This window comes from Hakea prostrata, chromosome 1, assembly GCF_041222555.1.
Source record: "Hakea prostrata isolate BN-2017 chromosome 1, UWA_Hpros_2, whole genome shotgun sequence".
Classification (NCBI taxonomy): domain Eukaryota; kingdom Viridiplantae; phylum Streptophyta; class Magnoliopsida; order Proteales; family Proteaceae; genus Hakea; species Hakea prostrata.
In genome coordinates, this window is record NC_142600.1 from 10,432,230 (window position 1) to 10,445,614 (window position 13,385).

General features: G+C 37.5%; 1 protein-coding gene and 1 non-coding gene across 3 annotated transcripts; one reads left to right on the top strand and one right to left on the bottom strand.

Moving 5' to 3' along the window:
* Window positions 1-100: 100 nt before the first annotated feature.
* Window positions 101-174, top strand: TRNAN-GUU (transfer RNA asparagine (anticodon GUU)). The gene has a single exon. It is a non-coding gene; the product is annotated as a tRNA-Asn (tRNA).
* Window positions 175-899: 725 nt separating this feature from the next.
* LOC149027388 (polypyrimidine tract-binding protein homolog 3-like) lies at window positions 900-11,073 on the bottom strand. Of its 2 annotated transcripts, none has more exons than XM_089162338.1 (15): window positions 10,846-11,073; window positions 10,115-10,183; window positions 9,942-10,013; window positions 9,708-9,784; window positions 9,425-9,530; window positions 5,369-5,501; window positions 5,021-5,085; window positions 4,869-4,918; window positions 4,742-4,783; window positions 4,579-4,630; window positions 4,373-4,427; window positions 4,242-4,255; window positions 3,689-3,796; window positions 3,458-3,601; window positions 900-1,792 (listed from the first exon to the last, which is right to left on the bottom strand). In XM_089162338.1, exons 2-15 carry the CDS (start codon window positions 10,169-10,171, stop codon window positions 1,403-1,405), a joined length of 1,365 nt encoding a protein of 454 aa, XP_089018464.1. In that variant the 5' UTR covers window positions 10,172-10,183; window positions 10,846-11,073; the 3' UTR covers window positions 900-1,402. The 2 variants fall into 2 exon arrangements, with proteins under 2 accessions (XP_089018464.1, XP_089018472.1); XM_089162346.1 differs by having other exon boundaries at window positions 904-1,792; window positions 9,446-9,530.
* Between the last annotated feature and the right edge of the window lie 2,312 nt (window positions 11,074-13,385).

Genomic DNA, 13,385 nt, shown 5'->3' on the forward strand with positions numbered 1-13,385 from the left:
CTTTTTAGGGTTAAAATTGGTGTTACCAATAATGGAAACCTCTTCTTTTTTTTGGGTAATCAAAAGATCAATATTACATTCTCCATGAACTATTCATCCCGCTGGAGTAGCTCAGTTGGTTAGAGCGTGTGGCTGTTAACCACAAGGTCGAAGGTTCAAGCCCTTCTTCTAGCGCACTTCACCCATATTATATTTTGGAAAACAATGGACGGGCAGCAGTTAATAATGACCAACATTTCTATTTTCCTGAATTTTTTTTGTTTTGTTTGTGGGTAAGTAATGACGTTATTGAGAAGAAGAGCTAAAATATAAGATGTGTGAAGATGAAGAAGCGAAAGATTTTCCGGTATTGAACTACAATAGAATAAGCTACTTAAAACATGTCAACACAAGTCAGCCCAAGCCCTTCATCCCTTCATGTAGCGACTTTCCGCGACAGGAGTTGGAGCCTGGAGGTTCAAGCGCTTTTAGATAATTTGAGTTTTCAAATAAAACAGTTCTATTGTCTTCAATTACAACTAAAAACATAACTCATACCAATCGCATCAAGTGACTTTAAAAGACATTGACCAATGCATTTTAGTAAAATCAAATAGAGGCATATGGATATGTATTGTATCAACTATATCTAATATGGATAATATGGATACGTATCGGCCAATACCGATCACGGGATAATTTGAACCCTTGACCCACACCAAGGAAGCCATTATTCCATTATGAATAAGTAACCTAGGGATTCAATTGGATTTAATCGAATAAAGATGCCAGCTTCTACAGGGACCCCATGCACCTAATTCCTCTGGGAGATTATCTAAATGTAGCCTTCCAAAGAGGTCCTGATTTCACGAGAAAACAGTTTCAATATAATTGCAAAAGCAATGGGAAAATTAAGTTTTAAGGTCTGAAAACAAGAACGGACAAGCCAGCTACAAGTTGATTTGGATCGGAAACGCCCAGAATACGCAAGCCGGCTTTGAACAGTTGGGGCACTAATTGAATAAACAATCATGATCAAAATCAACACCAGGTAATTAAATTCTTAAAATGCCCTGAACTGTTTCAATTAATTTGTTGCAATAAGCGAAAGCAAGGATTTTGGCCCTCAATGAAATAGATAAACTAGCAAGGCATTTAACGACAATTTAAACCAAAAGTAAAAAGTAAATCATTGGACTGAAATAGAAATAGAAATAGAAAGGGAAATGAGAACATTAAGTAAATATCACCTCACTCCTGCAAAAGCTTACAACCATCAAGTACAACAAGTAGAAAAGAGGGAATGAAAGTTAAAGTTGACCCGGTTACCAAAATAAAAATAAAAAGAAATAGAGTTGACCTGTTCCCAATCCATAACCATTGATCTTTGCCAAATATCACAATACCAGCATGCCTGCCTTTTCTAAATTGTTTGCAACTGGGAAAAGGAGATCCGGATGATTGACCCATCAATGGTGCTGGCATGCTTACATACAAGTGCCTCTGTAGCCTGCTCTTCTGTCTCAAAGAGGACAAGGGCCTGTTTCTTTCCATTCCCCTCAAAGACTTTGGTGTTTACAATGTTCCCATGCTCCTCTAGGTGAGCTATGATATCCTCCTCTGTAATATCCTGGGGAAGAGTCGACAAGTGGATCATCTTTGTGGGGGAACAGCAATATCGGTAGTTCTTTGCAGCATTTCGGTTGAAGCGATTAAGGCTTGAGTTAACATATTCATGTGTATCAGGTGCCGATGTAATATTTGCATGCTTTGAGAAGTTCACCTCCAAACGCTTTCCAAATAGCATCGCTCCCTAGAGCACCGGAAAAAGAAAGAAATAGGTTGACCACAAACGCTGAGGTAAGTTAAAGCACACAAGTAGTACAACGAAGGAGTCCTGAGATGATATAGTTACACAACATTTTACTTGAGAAATGAAGCAAAATCTTTGCTTCAATCATTTTAGCACAGGAAACACCCAAGAAGAATTAATAGAAGCACAATGCCAGGACGTTGGATCAGTCATCCAGCAGAACCCTCAAAATTTAGTTGGCCATAATTAGAATCACGGAAAACAATTTTGAAGTCAAAAGGTTTTAAACTAAGTAGAACAAAGATGGACCTAGTGTGTAATTTTGATCGTGCTCATACAAATATGGGGTGGCAAGAGTCGACAAAAAGGAGATCTCACAAAGAGATTATTTTAGGTATTTTGGCGCAATCTTAAATAATAAAAAAAAAGTGATATAGAAGATGAGTTTCCCAAATAATTAAAATAAGGCAAATTAAAATAAGAAGGATGAAGTGGTGAGGTGCATATGGGGTTTTGTGTTATTGACGTGTTCTTTCAAAGCTCAAAGGAAAATTCTATACAACCGTTGCACGACTAGCTAAGATGTATGGTGCATAGTGTTGGATTATTAAGGATTATCGTATAGATAAACTCATTATAGCAAAAATGAGGATGCTAAAATGAATGAGTCACAAAACTAAAAACAATCATATAGAGCTGATCTTGTTAATGAGAAAGTTGATTGAGGTGACCGTGCCACGTTCAACTGAGGCATCTAAAAGCCCCTGCACGGATAATGATTTAATTCAAATTGAAGGAATTAGAAGAACTAGTGGCAGAGCCAAGTCAACCTTGAGAGAAGATGTGAAGAAAGGAAGCGGCGTAGGGCTTAACAAGAAGGGCCCCAAAAAGGGGGGGGGGGGGGGCGGGGAAAAAGGAGGCCCCCCCCCCAGGGGGGGGGGGGGGGGGGGCCCCCTGGGGGAAAGGGCGAAAAAAAACACCCCATAAGACCAAAACCAATTTCGGTTTCTCCAGATGTCTCACCGTGAAGTTTATTTGACACTTTTTCTCTTTACTAAAAACCATACACAGAACACACTTTATAGCACAGTATGAAGGTGAAATATAATACACTTACTGACATAGTTAATTACTTGAAAGTAATCCCAACTCCCAAGGACTATGCTAGCACCGAGGCAAATCTCACAATTATGCAAACTTGAAAAGAGACTTTAATGGGAGAGTTTGGCCTAAGAAGAAAGAACATAAATTCTATTGCTCATAGCAAAAAGCCTAGGCATCCTGGTAAAACAGATAATGGCCGGGTGAACCTAGTCCAGGGTTATGGCCCTTAAACATCAAAGAAGAGTTTTATTGACAGATTCATGTAGGAGTCTCAATTCTGACCAGCCAGGCTAGGTGATACAATTGATGAATTAACCATATAAAAACATCATTTCATGAACAAAGTCAAAAGGCAATATTCTATGACTAGAGTAACTCACTTATTATTTTCTTATTGTTGTGGAACCCTACAACCACTACACTCTTTTATCTGACAAACAAACTCTGTTTAATTTTTTGGGCAACAGAGTTTCAAGGACATAATTCTGCAACCATATCTCGGGACTCTAGCAACAAATGAAATAGCTTACCCATGAAGTTCTAAGAAGGATAAATACTAACCTTCAAGAAGTGTACAGCCAATTCAGCCTGGAACCCATCACCCATCTGAACAAGTGCATGATCTGGTTTGTTGCGAAGAAATTTAATCCTCACAATGTTCCCATAGATGGAGAAAAGGTTGAAGAGTTTATCTTCATCAGTTCTCTGAGATGAAAGACAAAGTTCGCAATTGTGAAATGGCATAAAATAAATTCAAATTAAAGAGGAAACAAGGATGAAGACATTGCTTACGTCAGTATTTATATTAGAGACCAGGACGGTGCACCTGTCATTGGTACCACTAATCCCAGGGGGCAACCCTCCACTAAAAGCAGCTGCTATTGCTGCAGCATTGCCAATCTAAAATGGAAAAAACAAAGAAATGGGGGAGTCCATTCATGTGCATATCTGAGACATTTGCTGACATAAAACAAAGTAGAACTCCAACAAAATTATAGCAAGGAATACTTCAGACAGAGGTCCCAACTTCTACCCTCACTACCATAGACCAATTCCTCTAGGAAATACCAGCCTCGGGTATCATTATCTTGCCAAAATTCACAGCCAAACCACCCTGACCATCCAAATGATGGACATTAAAGAACTGTATCCAGGATGTCTGAGGTGGGACTGAGGGAGTAGCAGGCACAAGGTGGTGCTAGTGCATGCACCCCAGGTAGAGAGGAAGAGGTCGACTCTGAAGCCATCTGAAGTATTCCTCATGTAACAGATGATAAATCTGCAGATAAGAATAAGACCACCTGGAAGAGCAAGAACATAGTCTAAGACTCTAAGCAACACCCACCTGTGGGAATGCAACTGAAACAAAGAAAAAACACATGCATCAACGGTAGGATAAAAATAAAAATAAAAAGAACCTAGCAACTCTCAAGAATTATAAGGAAGATAACTAAAGAGGGAGGGGGGGAAGAACACCTGCCCCAGCTCCAGGTTGAAGTGCATAGAGGCCACCCGAATCACCATATCCAGACTGAGAAGAGCAGAACACGAAAACATTACATGCAAATCCTCAAAAACTTTTGACTTAACACAAGTAATCAGGAAAGAGCCTAAAACAAATCTAGGTGATGACCCAGATAGTGTAAAACTTGAACACATTTAAAACTAACTACAAAACATACTTGTGAGGATCTGCCTTTCTGTTCTGAAGGCAAAGATGAGTTCGTGAAATCCCTGCAAAATGACAAGAACCCAGAAGAATTACAAAAGTGAAACACAGAAGAGTATTCATTATTTGAATATCTTTCAAGCTGCTCTAGTTTTAGCAAATATGAACATCAATACCTTGACCGTTCATTATTGTAGTTCACTTGTAACTCACTTAGACTGCACATTGAGAAAGAAGGAACATGAAGCTTTCCGCAAAAATAAAAGTAAAAGCACAAAAGCAAAGCCAATACTGAACACATACTTCGAGAATTGGATATCCAGAGTACAGCAACCATCATAAATATTACGACCCTGTAATAAGTTGCTAGACATTAAAACACCTTCTTAAACTAATGTCAACTCAAACAACAAGTTACTACCAAGTAACTTCTCAAGATAGAACAAACAACGTACTTGGAGAGCATTTCTTGCTGAAACAGCACTCACGCGTGACTGATACTGAATAAGGGCTTGAGAACCTGCACATTTTTACAAAAAGAAAATGTAAAGAAGCAAATAAAATTTCTGTACGTTCTATTTAGTATAATTCTTTCATAACTAACATTTAACATGAGTTCCTACAGAAAAAAGACAAGGGATGCAGGTAAAATCCTGATAATGTCTTATCAGAAACACAAAAGATATATTGTCAAAACATAGCAAACGTTCATAAAAATATTGCAAATTCTACCCAACCAATTTCCATTAGGTGTTACAGAGCTGAAAATTAAGTGAGAGAGAGAAGACTTTCAAGAATCTAACCAGCAGACTTCTGAAATGTCACGATCTTTTCCACAAACCCATGAGGAGAAAATACTTGATGCAGCACTTCCACTGTTATAGGATAGAGCAGGTGCTGGATTGTAACTAAGAGAATTCGGTTGGGTTGTGAGTCCTGAGACGCCCGACAGCAGACCAGCATAGAGACAGGAGAGAAAGAGGAGAAGAATGAATAGAGAAGAATAATAGAAAGAAGGAGAAAGAACTTCAGAAATATAGGAGATTACATGACATCATAAGTTCATAAAAACAAACAATAAAACATGACTTTCTAGCCGAGAAGGAAAGATCCAAAGAAAAAACAGGAAGAAATAATTATTATAACCGCTTTAATTCATAAGCATTTATTTGGTATTATTCTATTCACCATCTATAACAGTATAATTTAGTATCAGTATTAGCTTCTTCTAAAGATAAAAGGTGGCTGAAGGAATGATTCTGACCTTGTTATCAAAATCTCCTGAGCTAAGATAAAGTTAATTCTCTATCTAATTAATAAAAATCACCCACAATGATCCAAAATTGCCTTTTTGTATGATAAGTTGATAGCCAAGGTTAGTAATTTCTATGATCAAACCACCAAACAGGTTTACCCAGTCCATTAGAAGACATTAAACCAAGCATCAGAAGAGGAACTGGTGCTTCTCAACTAGCTCAAGTGGTAACAGCCACATTTACATGTATCAGAGGCAACTATTTCCAGGTTCTACACTTGATTAATCAGACCCATGAAGTTAAGACCATTTCCATTGGAACAGGTGAACTAAAACATATAGGATAGAAGTCTAAAGGAGAACCTCAAACAGGAGTGACTACTCTTCAATGTTCAACCTATGTTAAAGAATAAGGATTCCTACAGATGTAAAATAACAGCAGCCAAACATTGTTTTAAGGCCCAAAACTGAAGCTTCAATCAGGCTAAATAACAAACAGCCAGAAGAATCCCCAGTTTTCAATCAAGAACCAATACAAATATATTTGTACAGGTTGTTCCACAATTCATTTCAGTCTTCTCTATTGATCCATTAAAGTTCATGCTCCCCAACCCAACTTCTAGGTATTATCACAGATTGACAGAGGTGAAAATGATAGGAATCTTTATATATTCACCTCATCACATGAGATACCAAACATGCAGGATAATCATTACCACCTTCAGATTCCCTGGATGACAATGTGGCAACAAAGAGATCTTCCAGTAGCAAGGTCCTGCTGATGGCTGGCATATAGGGAAATGGGAAAATAGCAGGTGAGGGAGCAAGGGACACAATCACATACTCTTGAGGATAAAACTCGAGCTTCTACCCATTTCATTCTATCAATTGCACGGTTACAAGCAAACATATAAGGGAAACAAAAAGACCCTCTAGAAGGACAACAAAACTAAAAAATACCAAATTGCAACTCAACTATATCTCTCTCTCTTATATAGGTAACTTAAAACATTAAAATAATAAATAAAAATAAATTAACTGATTCCAACCCTTGTTGGACCAACAACCATTAGGCCAGTTCTTTTTTGGGTTTGGACCTCCAAAGCAACCAGTTAAATCTCAAGCTCTCTTTATCTCTTACCTCTGGTACTTCATGTAGTTGTGTACAAATGAGGTGTTAAAATCTGAATTGTTTGTTCAGGGATGAAGCATGGAAAAACATGAAAAGGAATTAAAATGGCAAGCGCAAACTCTAAGTAATGTAAAACAGGGGGTAGTGAGTAAAAGGAGAACAGATGGTTATATGGCAGCAAAAAAAGTATTAAAGAGAAGAAAGAAAAAAAAATGAATCAACAGTGGCTGGGAAAGGAAAATGATGCATAAGCAACTTATTGCAGTGGAGATAGTTCATGGTAATGGAGTTCAACTGGAACTGGGCTTCTTCAGTTGAAAAACATACAATGCTGGAGAACTCAAGAAAGGTGGTCATCTTCAAAAAGGAGTCCGACGGAGGATCCATTGAGTTCAACTCGCAAATGGACTTCTAACAAAGACTAGTGACTTCGACATGAGAACGAGACTCATAGTGCAGAGCTTTAACCCAGGATTTTCTTGTAGTCCTCTGCTTCTCTATTTCTCTCATCTTCAACTGCTTTTTTTTTTTTATTATTGGTTGTCTGGCAAAACCAAGAGCAGGAGGAGAGGAAAAGAGACAGTAAAGAGAGTTGTTACTAAGCATAAACAGTGGGTTTTTTTCTTTTTTACTTTTCACTCAAAAGGTTGGGGAGATTTAAGTGGAAGTCAAAGGGGAAGGGTTTTGGTTTGGGGAGAGAATTGGGTTAATTCTGGATTTAAGGTAAAAGGGTTCTGACGTAACAGGATGGAGCTGGGTTTTCCAGTAGGTTTCAGTGTTCAAACTAAGGGAATTGGAAAGACGGTTCGCTGCAGCAATGCGCACCATGGAATGAGATGGGGCGAGGCTTCTGAAAAGGAAGACCCCTTTTTTCTGGATTTCTGTAGCTGGTAAATAGAGCAGCATGGGAAATAGAGCTGTTACACATTGATAGAAGAAGAAGATGATCTTTCAGCTATGATACCCCATAGATGGGAGTCCGGATTAGCTCCCCATCAGGGGAGAACAATGTAGTGACGCTTTTGAACCACACAAAAAAGGGTGGGGCCCACGTGGGTCCAACTGAAATCCCATCTCTTTTTTCTTTTCTTTTTTATATTTAAAAGTGGGCCCCACTCCGTATTTTGTGGTTCAAGAACATCAAGGGAGCACATTGTTCTTCCCTGACGGGAAAGTGATCCAAACTCAATAGATGGACGCCCGGTTAGGGATGAAGAGAAAACAGGTCCAAATGTTGCAATGAACTCAAATCATCGCAATAGAAGTTCTCGAAATGCAATCAACTCAAATCATCGCAATACAAATTCTCGAAATGCAATCAACTCCAATCATCTTTCTATTCTGTTTAGTAATAGGAATTACACCATATATACAGAGAAATAAAAGACTCCAAGAAAAGTCTTAACTCCCTGATGAAGAAACTAATTCAAATAAGGAAACCAAGAAGAATTGGGAAACCAAATACCTAATGTGGCTAACTTCTAAAGCGAGCAGAATAAAAATAAAACTAAAGACATTAGCTTTCAGAAGATAACATAAAATTCCTAAATCTTAGTAGATCCAAAATTCAAACTATACCCTGTTCATCTTAATTTGGCTACCGAAAAAGCTAAAGTCAGCTCAGGTAGTGTATCGGCATCCGTGAAGACCTCCTCTGCCTGGAGTTCCTTCCATTCGAACTTTAAGCATAGCAAGGAAGGTGCATGCGTAGAGATTCAGAGCCACATCTAAGGTAGCACTGGCCATTAAAATCGCTTTACCTTCACATACCCACAAATTGTACATGATGATTTCCTTATGTTGTACTAGTTTTCTATTCCTGCGCAGATTTTCATATGGGTCCTCCGCTTGATAGGAAACTTGAATTCATAAATGCATATTGCCATTTACAACTCTAAACTTTAAAACACGTGATATCTATATTCTCCCCCCCCCCGAATTCTTGCAATGTTTGACCTTTTTTAACCATCTTGTCAAATTCTACACCATTTGAAAGGCCCCACCCTGAACAAAGTCTTTATTCTTCCTGATTCCCCATTTAATTATGACCGCACTTGAATCTGTTAGGCCTTCGTCGAAATCTCAAAAAACAAACAATCAAAATATAAAGTATAAAAAAAAATAAATAAAAAAAAAAAGATGAAATATTGCAACATCTGAAATCCACCACCAAATCCACCAAATCAAGACTGATCATACGCAAATAAGGTGCACCATAACAAACTAAAACTCAAGAAAAGAGACCAGAAGTTGACATTGAATATTTAGCATTTTAGCAAGTGCTTATTCCCAACAAATGTACACTGCAATACAAATATTGCCAAGTTAATGCTTCCACACCCATAATGACAAGCACAAAGTGGGCATAGTCTATAAAACATTATAAATGTACTTATATACAGTTGCCCTTGGAAAATCCTCACAAAGTTTTGCTTCTATCCAGTTAACTACGAGGTTTTGTACAGTCCTCACCCAAAGACTCAGATTACCAACCTGGTCCCCTTTGCGTCCTTGAGTATTTTGATCCATTGTAGTGAGTTCTTGATGTGAAGAGAACTGAATGTACACATTTCTTCCCCTATTATAACAATGCCACAATTTAAGAGCCAAACAAGAGCATAAATAAGTTGGGCAGTTCTACTGATATCTCTGCCGCACAACCCATATATCCAGAAAAGAAAATTATAATGAACAAATGTCCCAATCAGCATAGTTACATTATAATACAACTTAAGTGACTTCAAATGTCTAATACCTGACACTCGGCTGCACATTTGTGAAGTATTGCAGTGCAGTCACAGCAGAGGATAAATCCTGCATCTGGAGCAGGGCCTAAACAGGCACAGAGAAGAAGAAAAATATGGAGGCTACTCAGAAACATGAACGGCTTATCACATACACCAAAGTAACAGAGACGATGACAACTTTCAGGGAGTAAACTACAAATAAAAATAATCAGAGAAGCTCCACAATGAAGACAGAATAAAACCTGATTTTTAGCACGCAGCATGACAAGCTTAGTGACAACACCAAATGGCTGAAGCAACTGAAGGAGATCATTCTGGAAAAAAAAATAACCCGAAGGCAAAACAAATGTCTAATGCATATACAGAGATCGCAGGAGTGATTTAATCTCGATGAAGACAATGAAAGGAAAGATACCTCAGATATTTCATGTCCCACATTGCGGATGTGGAGGACTTTTGAAGGTTCTGACATTTTAGTAAACACCTGCGAAAAGTAGCAACCCGTCAAATACTTGAATTATATAGAGATAGAGAATGACAAATACAATGTTTCCATGTAAATGAAATGATGAAGGTTTATCTACCCAAAAAAAATGATGAAGGTTTCAACAAGCAAATGCCAGAAGGGGCAGATAATGTTAAAGAAAAATCCCGACATCTTTCCCATCTTCTTTTCTCTTTTTGGGAAGCGAGGTAAATGGTATGGAATAGCAATGGTGAGTGCTTACGAGTATAAACCAAGTAGTTAGATGGACAAGCGATAGTCCTACGCAGGGAAAACATCAACGAAGGGAAGATGGTAATCCAATCACAAAGGATATAGCTGTAGCTTCGACACCAACGGACATCAACCAATAGAACCTAAAACCCTAACCTTCATCAAATTTCAGGGAGTAGAACAAATGAAGAAAAATAAATCTTTTTTACGGGTAACTCGGCGCTGCTATCATTCGTTACGTTTTCAAACCCTAAATATCGTCTAATGTCAAGTTAAGGCTCAGAAACTCAAACAAATCCAACAAAATCATCTCACTTTCAGACATTAAGCATCAGTCACGCAGAGTGGAAATCTATAACCAGTGTAACAGACTATGGATGATAACAACAACAGAAAAAAAAATAAAGAAAAAAAAAACAGCTTAAAACCTGGAAAACAGCTTCGGAATTAGCAAGTAGACAATGTCGAATCAAATAGTTCGAATCAGAGAAGAAGCAGCAGCGATAAACTGGTATGCATGTAAGCGCTTCGTGACCTAGTTCTTCATCTAAGGAGTAGCGAACAGAAGGAAAGGGGAACAACTTGAGAGGCGCTCGAAGAGACTGACTCTAATGTAAATTGATGGATTTATTTTGTCTCCGCAACGAACGTTACTTGAACCCAAAATATAATTATTCGAGATCGAGTTTATCAATAGGTTCCTTTTTTTTTTTTTTTCCTTGTTCCACTTCCACGTTTCTTAAGAGTGTAATAAGTCGGCTGGGTCGGTTTTGGATCGGGTCAATCGATCTCAAACCGTTAATGGCTACGCATTTAGAATTTTAACGAAATCAAGCCTCATTTCTACTCTTTTAGGACCTGTTTGTTTACATGAGTCTGGAGATTTCAAATCCATTGAGTCATAATTTATAAAAGTAACTATTTGGTTAATCGAATATGTAAAATGAAATCTATGGATTTATCTGTGATTTTTGTGAATGTGCAAATATCTATCATTTTTATATTAAATATGAAATCTCTAGATTTTACCCTATACCCGTAAATCTACATATTCACGTTTTTAGTGTAAAAAGATGAATCTCTATATTTCATGAATTTAGAGATTTTTACAACCAAACGGGTATAAATTTCGCATTCATGAATTTAGAGATTTCAAATCTCTAGATTCATGTAACCAAACAGGCCCTAAAGAATCTAGATCACCCATCCCTCAAGAAGTATATATTGTTTATGACTCCGGATCATCTCTCTTCCTAGCTAGGAAAACAATATGCTTCCCTTACGGTAAGTAGAGTCTTTTCTTTGTTGTGAATAAATTATAGGTAATATTGTTTTAACGAGCTTGAATTTAGCGCCTTCGAAAATTCATTTAGACATTAATGGTCTGCTTGATAAGCTTGACAAATTGGTATGTGAAGTGGCTATGGGATAGGTGTTTCTTTTGCCACTAGTATTGTATTCTTAAGTATTGTAATTTAACATATGCTTCCCTTCCCCCCTCCAAACCAACCACAAGGAATCAAACAAAAAAAAAAGGACAAGTAAAATATTTTTTTGGTAAGTAATGCCATGTAAAGCCAATTTGTGCCTTTTCTATTTTGTTTTCAAAATAAATTTCATTTAGAATCATGTGTAGGGTTTAAGGCCATTACTATAACACACTAATAGCCAATAAGTGAAATGTGTCCATATTGCCATACACTACATGGACAAGACCTTAGAGCGCATGTTGCAACTCCAACAATTTTGGGAATAAAAGAAAAGGAGCATGAAGAAGACAAACAAGTACAGACTTGGAAAATTAAAAAAAAAAATCCATATTTAATGCGTTGAAGGACTAATAATAGCATCAATGGAAGGACCATTCGTGAGTTACTGGCAATTCAATTAGATCAGCAACCCCCTTGTCTCTCCTAGCTCTAAACCTACCATGAGGCCCCATCGAACTACAAGTGTCTCCCCTACTACAACTAGGGGTGTAAATGGACCGGATTCGGATCGGATAGTGGTATATCTATATCCACATCCTATTACATTCGGACGGATTCGGATAATATCCTACCGGTTTTCGGACGGATTCTATCGATTCGGATGATAATCGGATAGTTATTTTCTTAAGTAGATTATTCTAAATAGGCATGAATATAGATTGAATACAAGTTTTCGACTACCTGTTTACATCTTTGCCTTTTTATTTGTGAGGGCTAGGTTTGAAATTTAAGAATTTAATAACTTTGGTGGCTATTTTAGTTAAAAATATTTTAAAAAAAAATAGTCACATATCATAGGTAAAAATTATAAAAATAAGAATAATAAATCTAAATAAATAACTTAATCGGATAATTTTATCGGAGGGATAATAGTCGGTAAGAAAATGTTATACCATATCCGCATCCTATTAATAATCGAACGGATTCGGATACCCTTAAACGGATGCGAATTCGAAAGCGGATTTCGGTTATCCATGTACTCCCCTAACTACAACCTCCTTGTAAATAATAGCATTTTGGGTAAGCTTCCAAGGTTGATAATGATCAGGTGCTTTTTGGGTCGTCTCATGCCTTGCGATTGGTCTTTATCCCAAAAATCTCTCGAGTCTTCTTACATACAAAGGATTTACTTGTTACTAATAGAGTCTAGCCTCTCTTATTCTTTAGATCCCTTGTTTCACTCCGATAGTATCATAGATCGGGGTAGATGCAGAGGAAATGAGCGCATTTCTGTACTATTAAGTAAGTAGAATAGATTAAGTAAGTAGAATAGTATAGAAGATATCTAGATTATGCCACATCACTTATTCTACTTCTACCGACACTACACTGGATTTTACGGAGCCTGTTCATGCATGACGGTGAGGCCTAGTATAGTCCACAAAAGCCGGTATGATTCATGCTCAGGCCAAAGAGCACACAACTGTCCAATGCAAAAAATAAAATAGCAGAGGAGATTCAGACCTGAGACATGAGGT

What these genes read in the sequence shown, in the direction of transcription:
- LOC149027388 (XM_089162338.1), bottom strand. Translation starts at nt 10,171, where the DNA reads ATGTCAGAACCTTCAAAAGTCCTCCACATCCGCAATGTGGGACATGAA. An exon ending in GACATTTCAGAAGTCTGCTG is followed by an intron (nt 5,086 to 5,368) that starts GTTAGATTCTTG and finishes AAAAATGTGCAG; the next exon opens with GTTCTCAAGCCCTTATTCAG. An exon ending in TACAATAATGAACGGTCAAG is followed by an intron (nt 4,631 to 4,741) that starts GTATTGATGTTC and finishes GTCATTTTGCAG; the next exon opens with GGATTTCACGAACTCATCTT.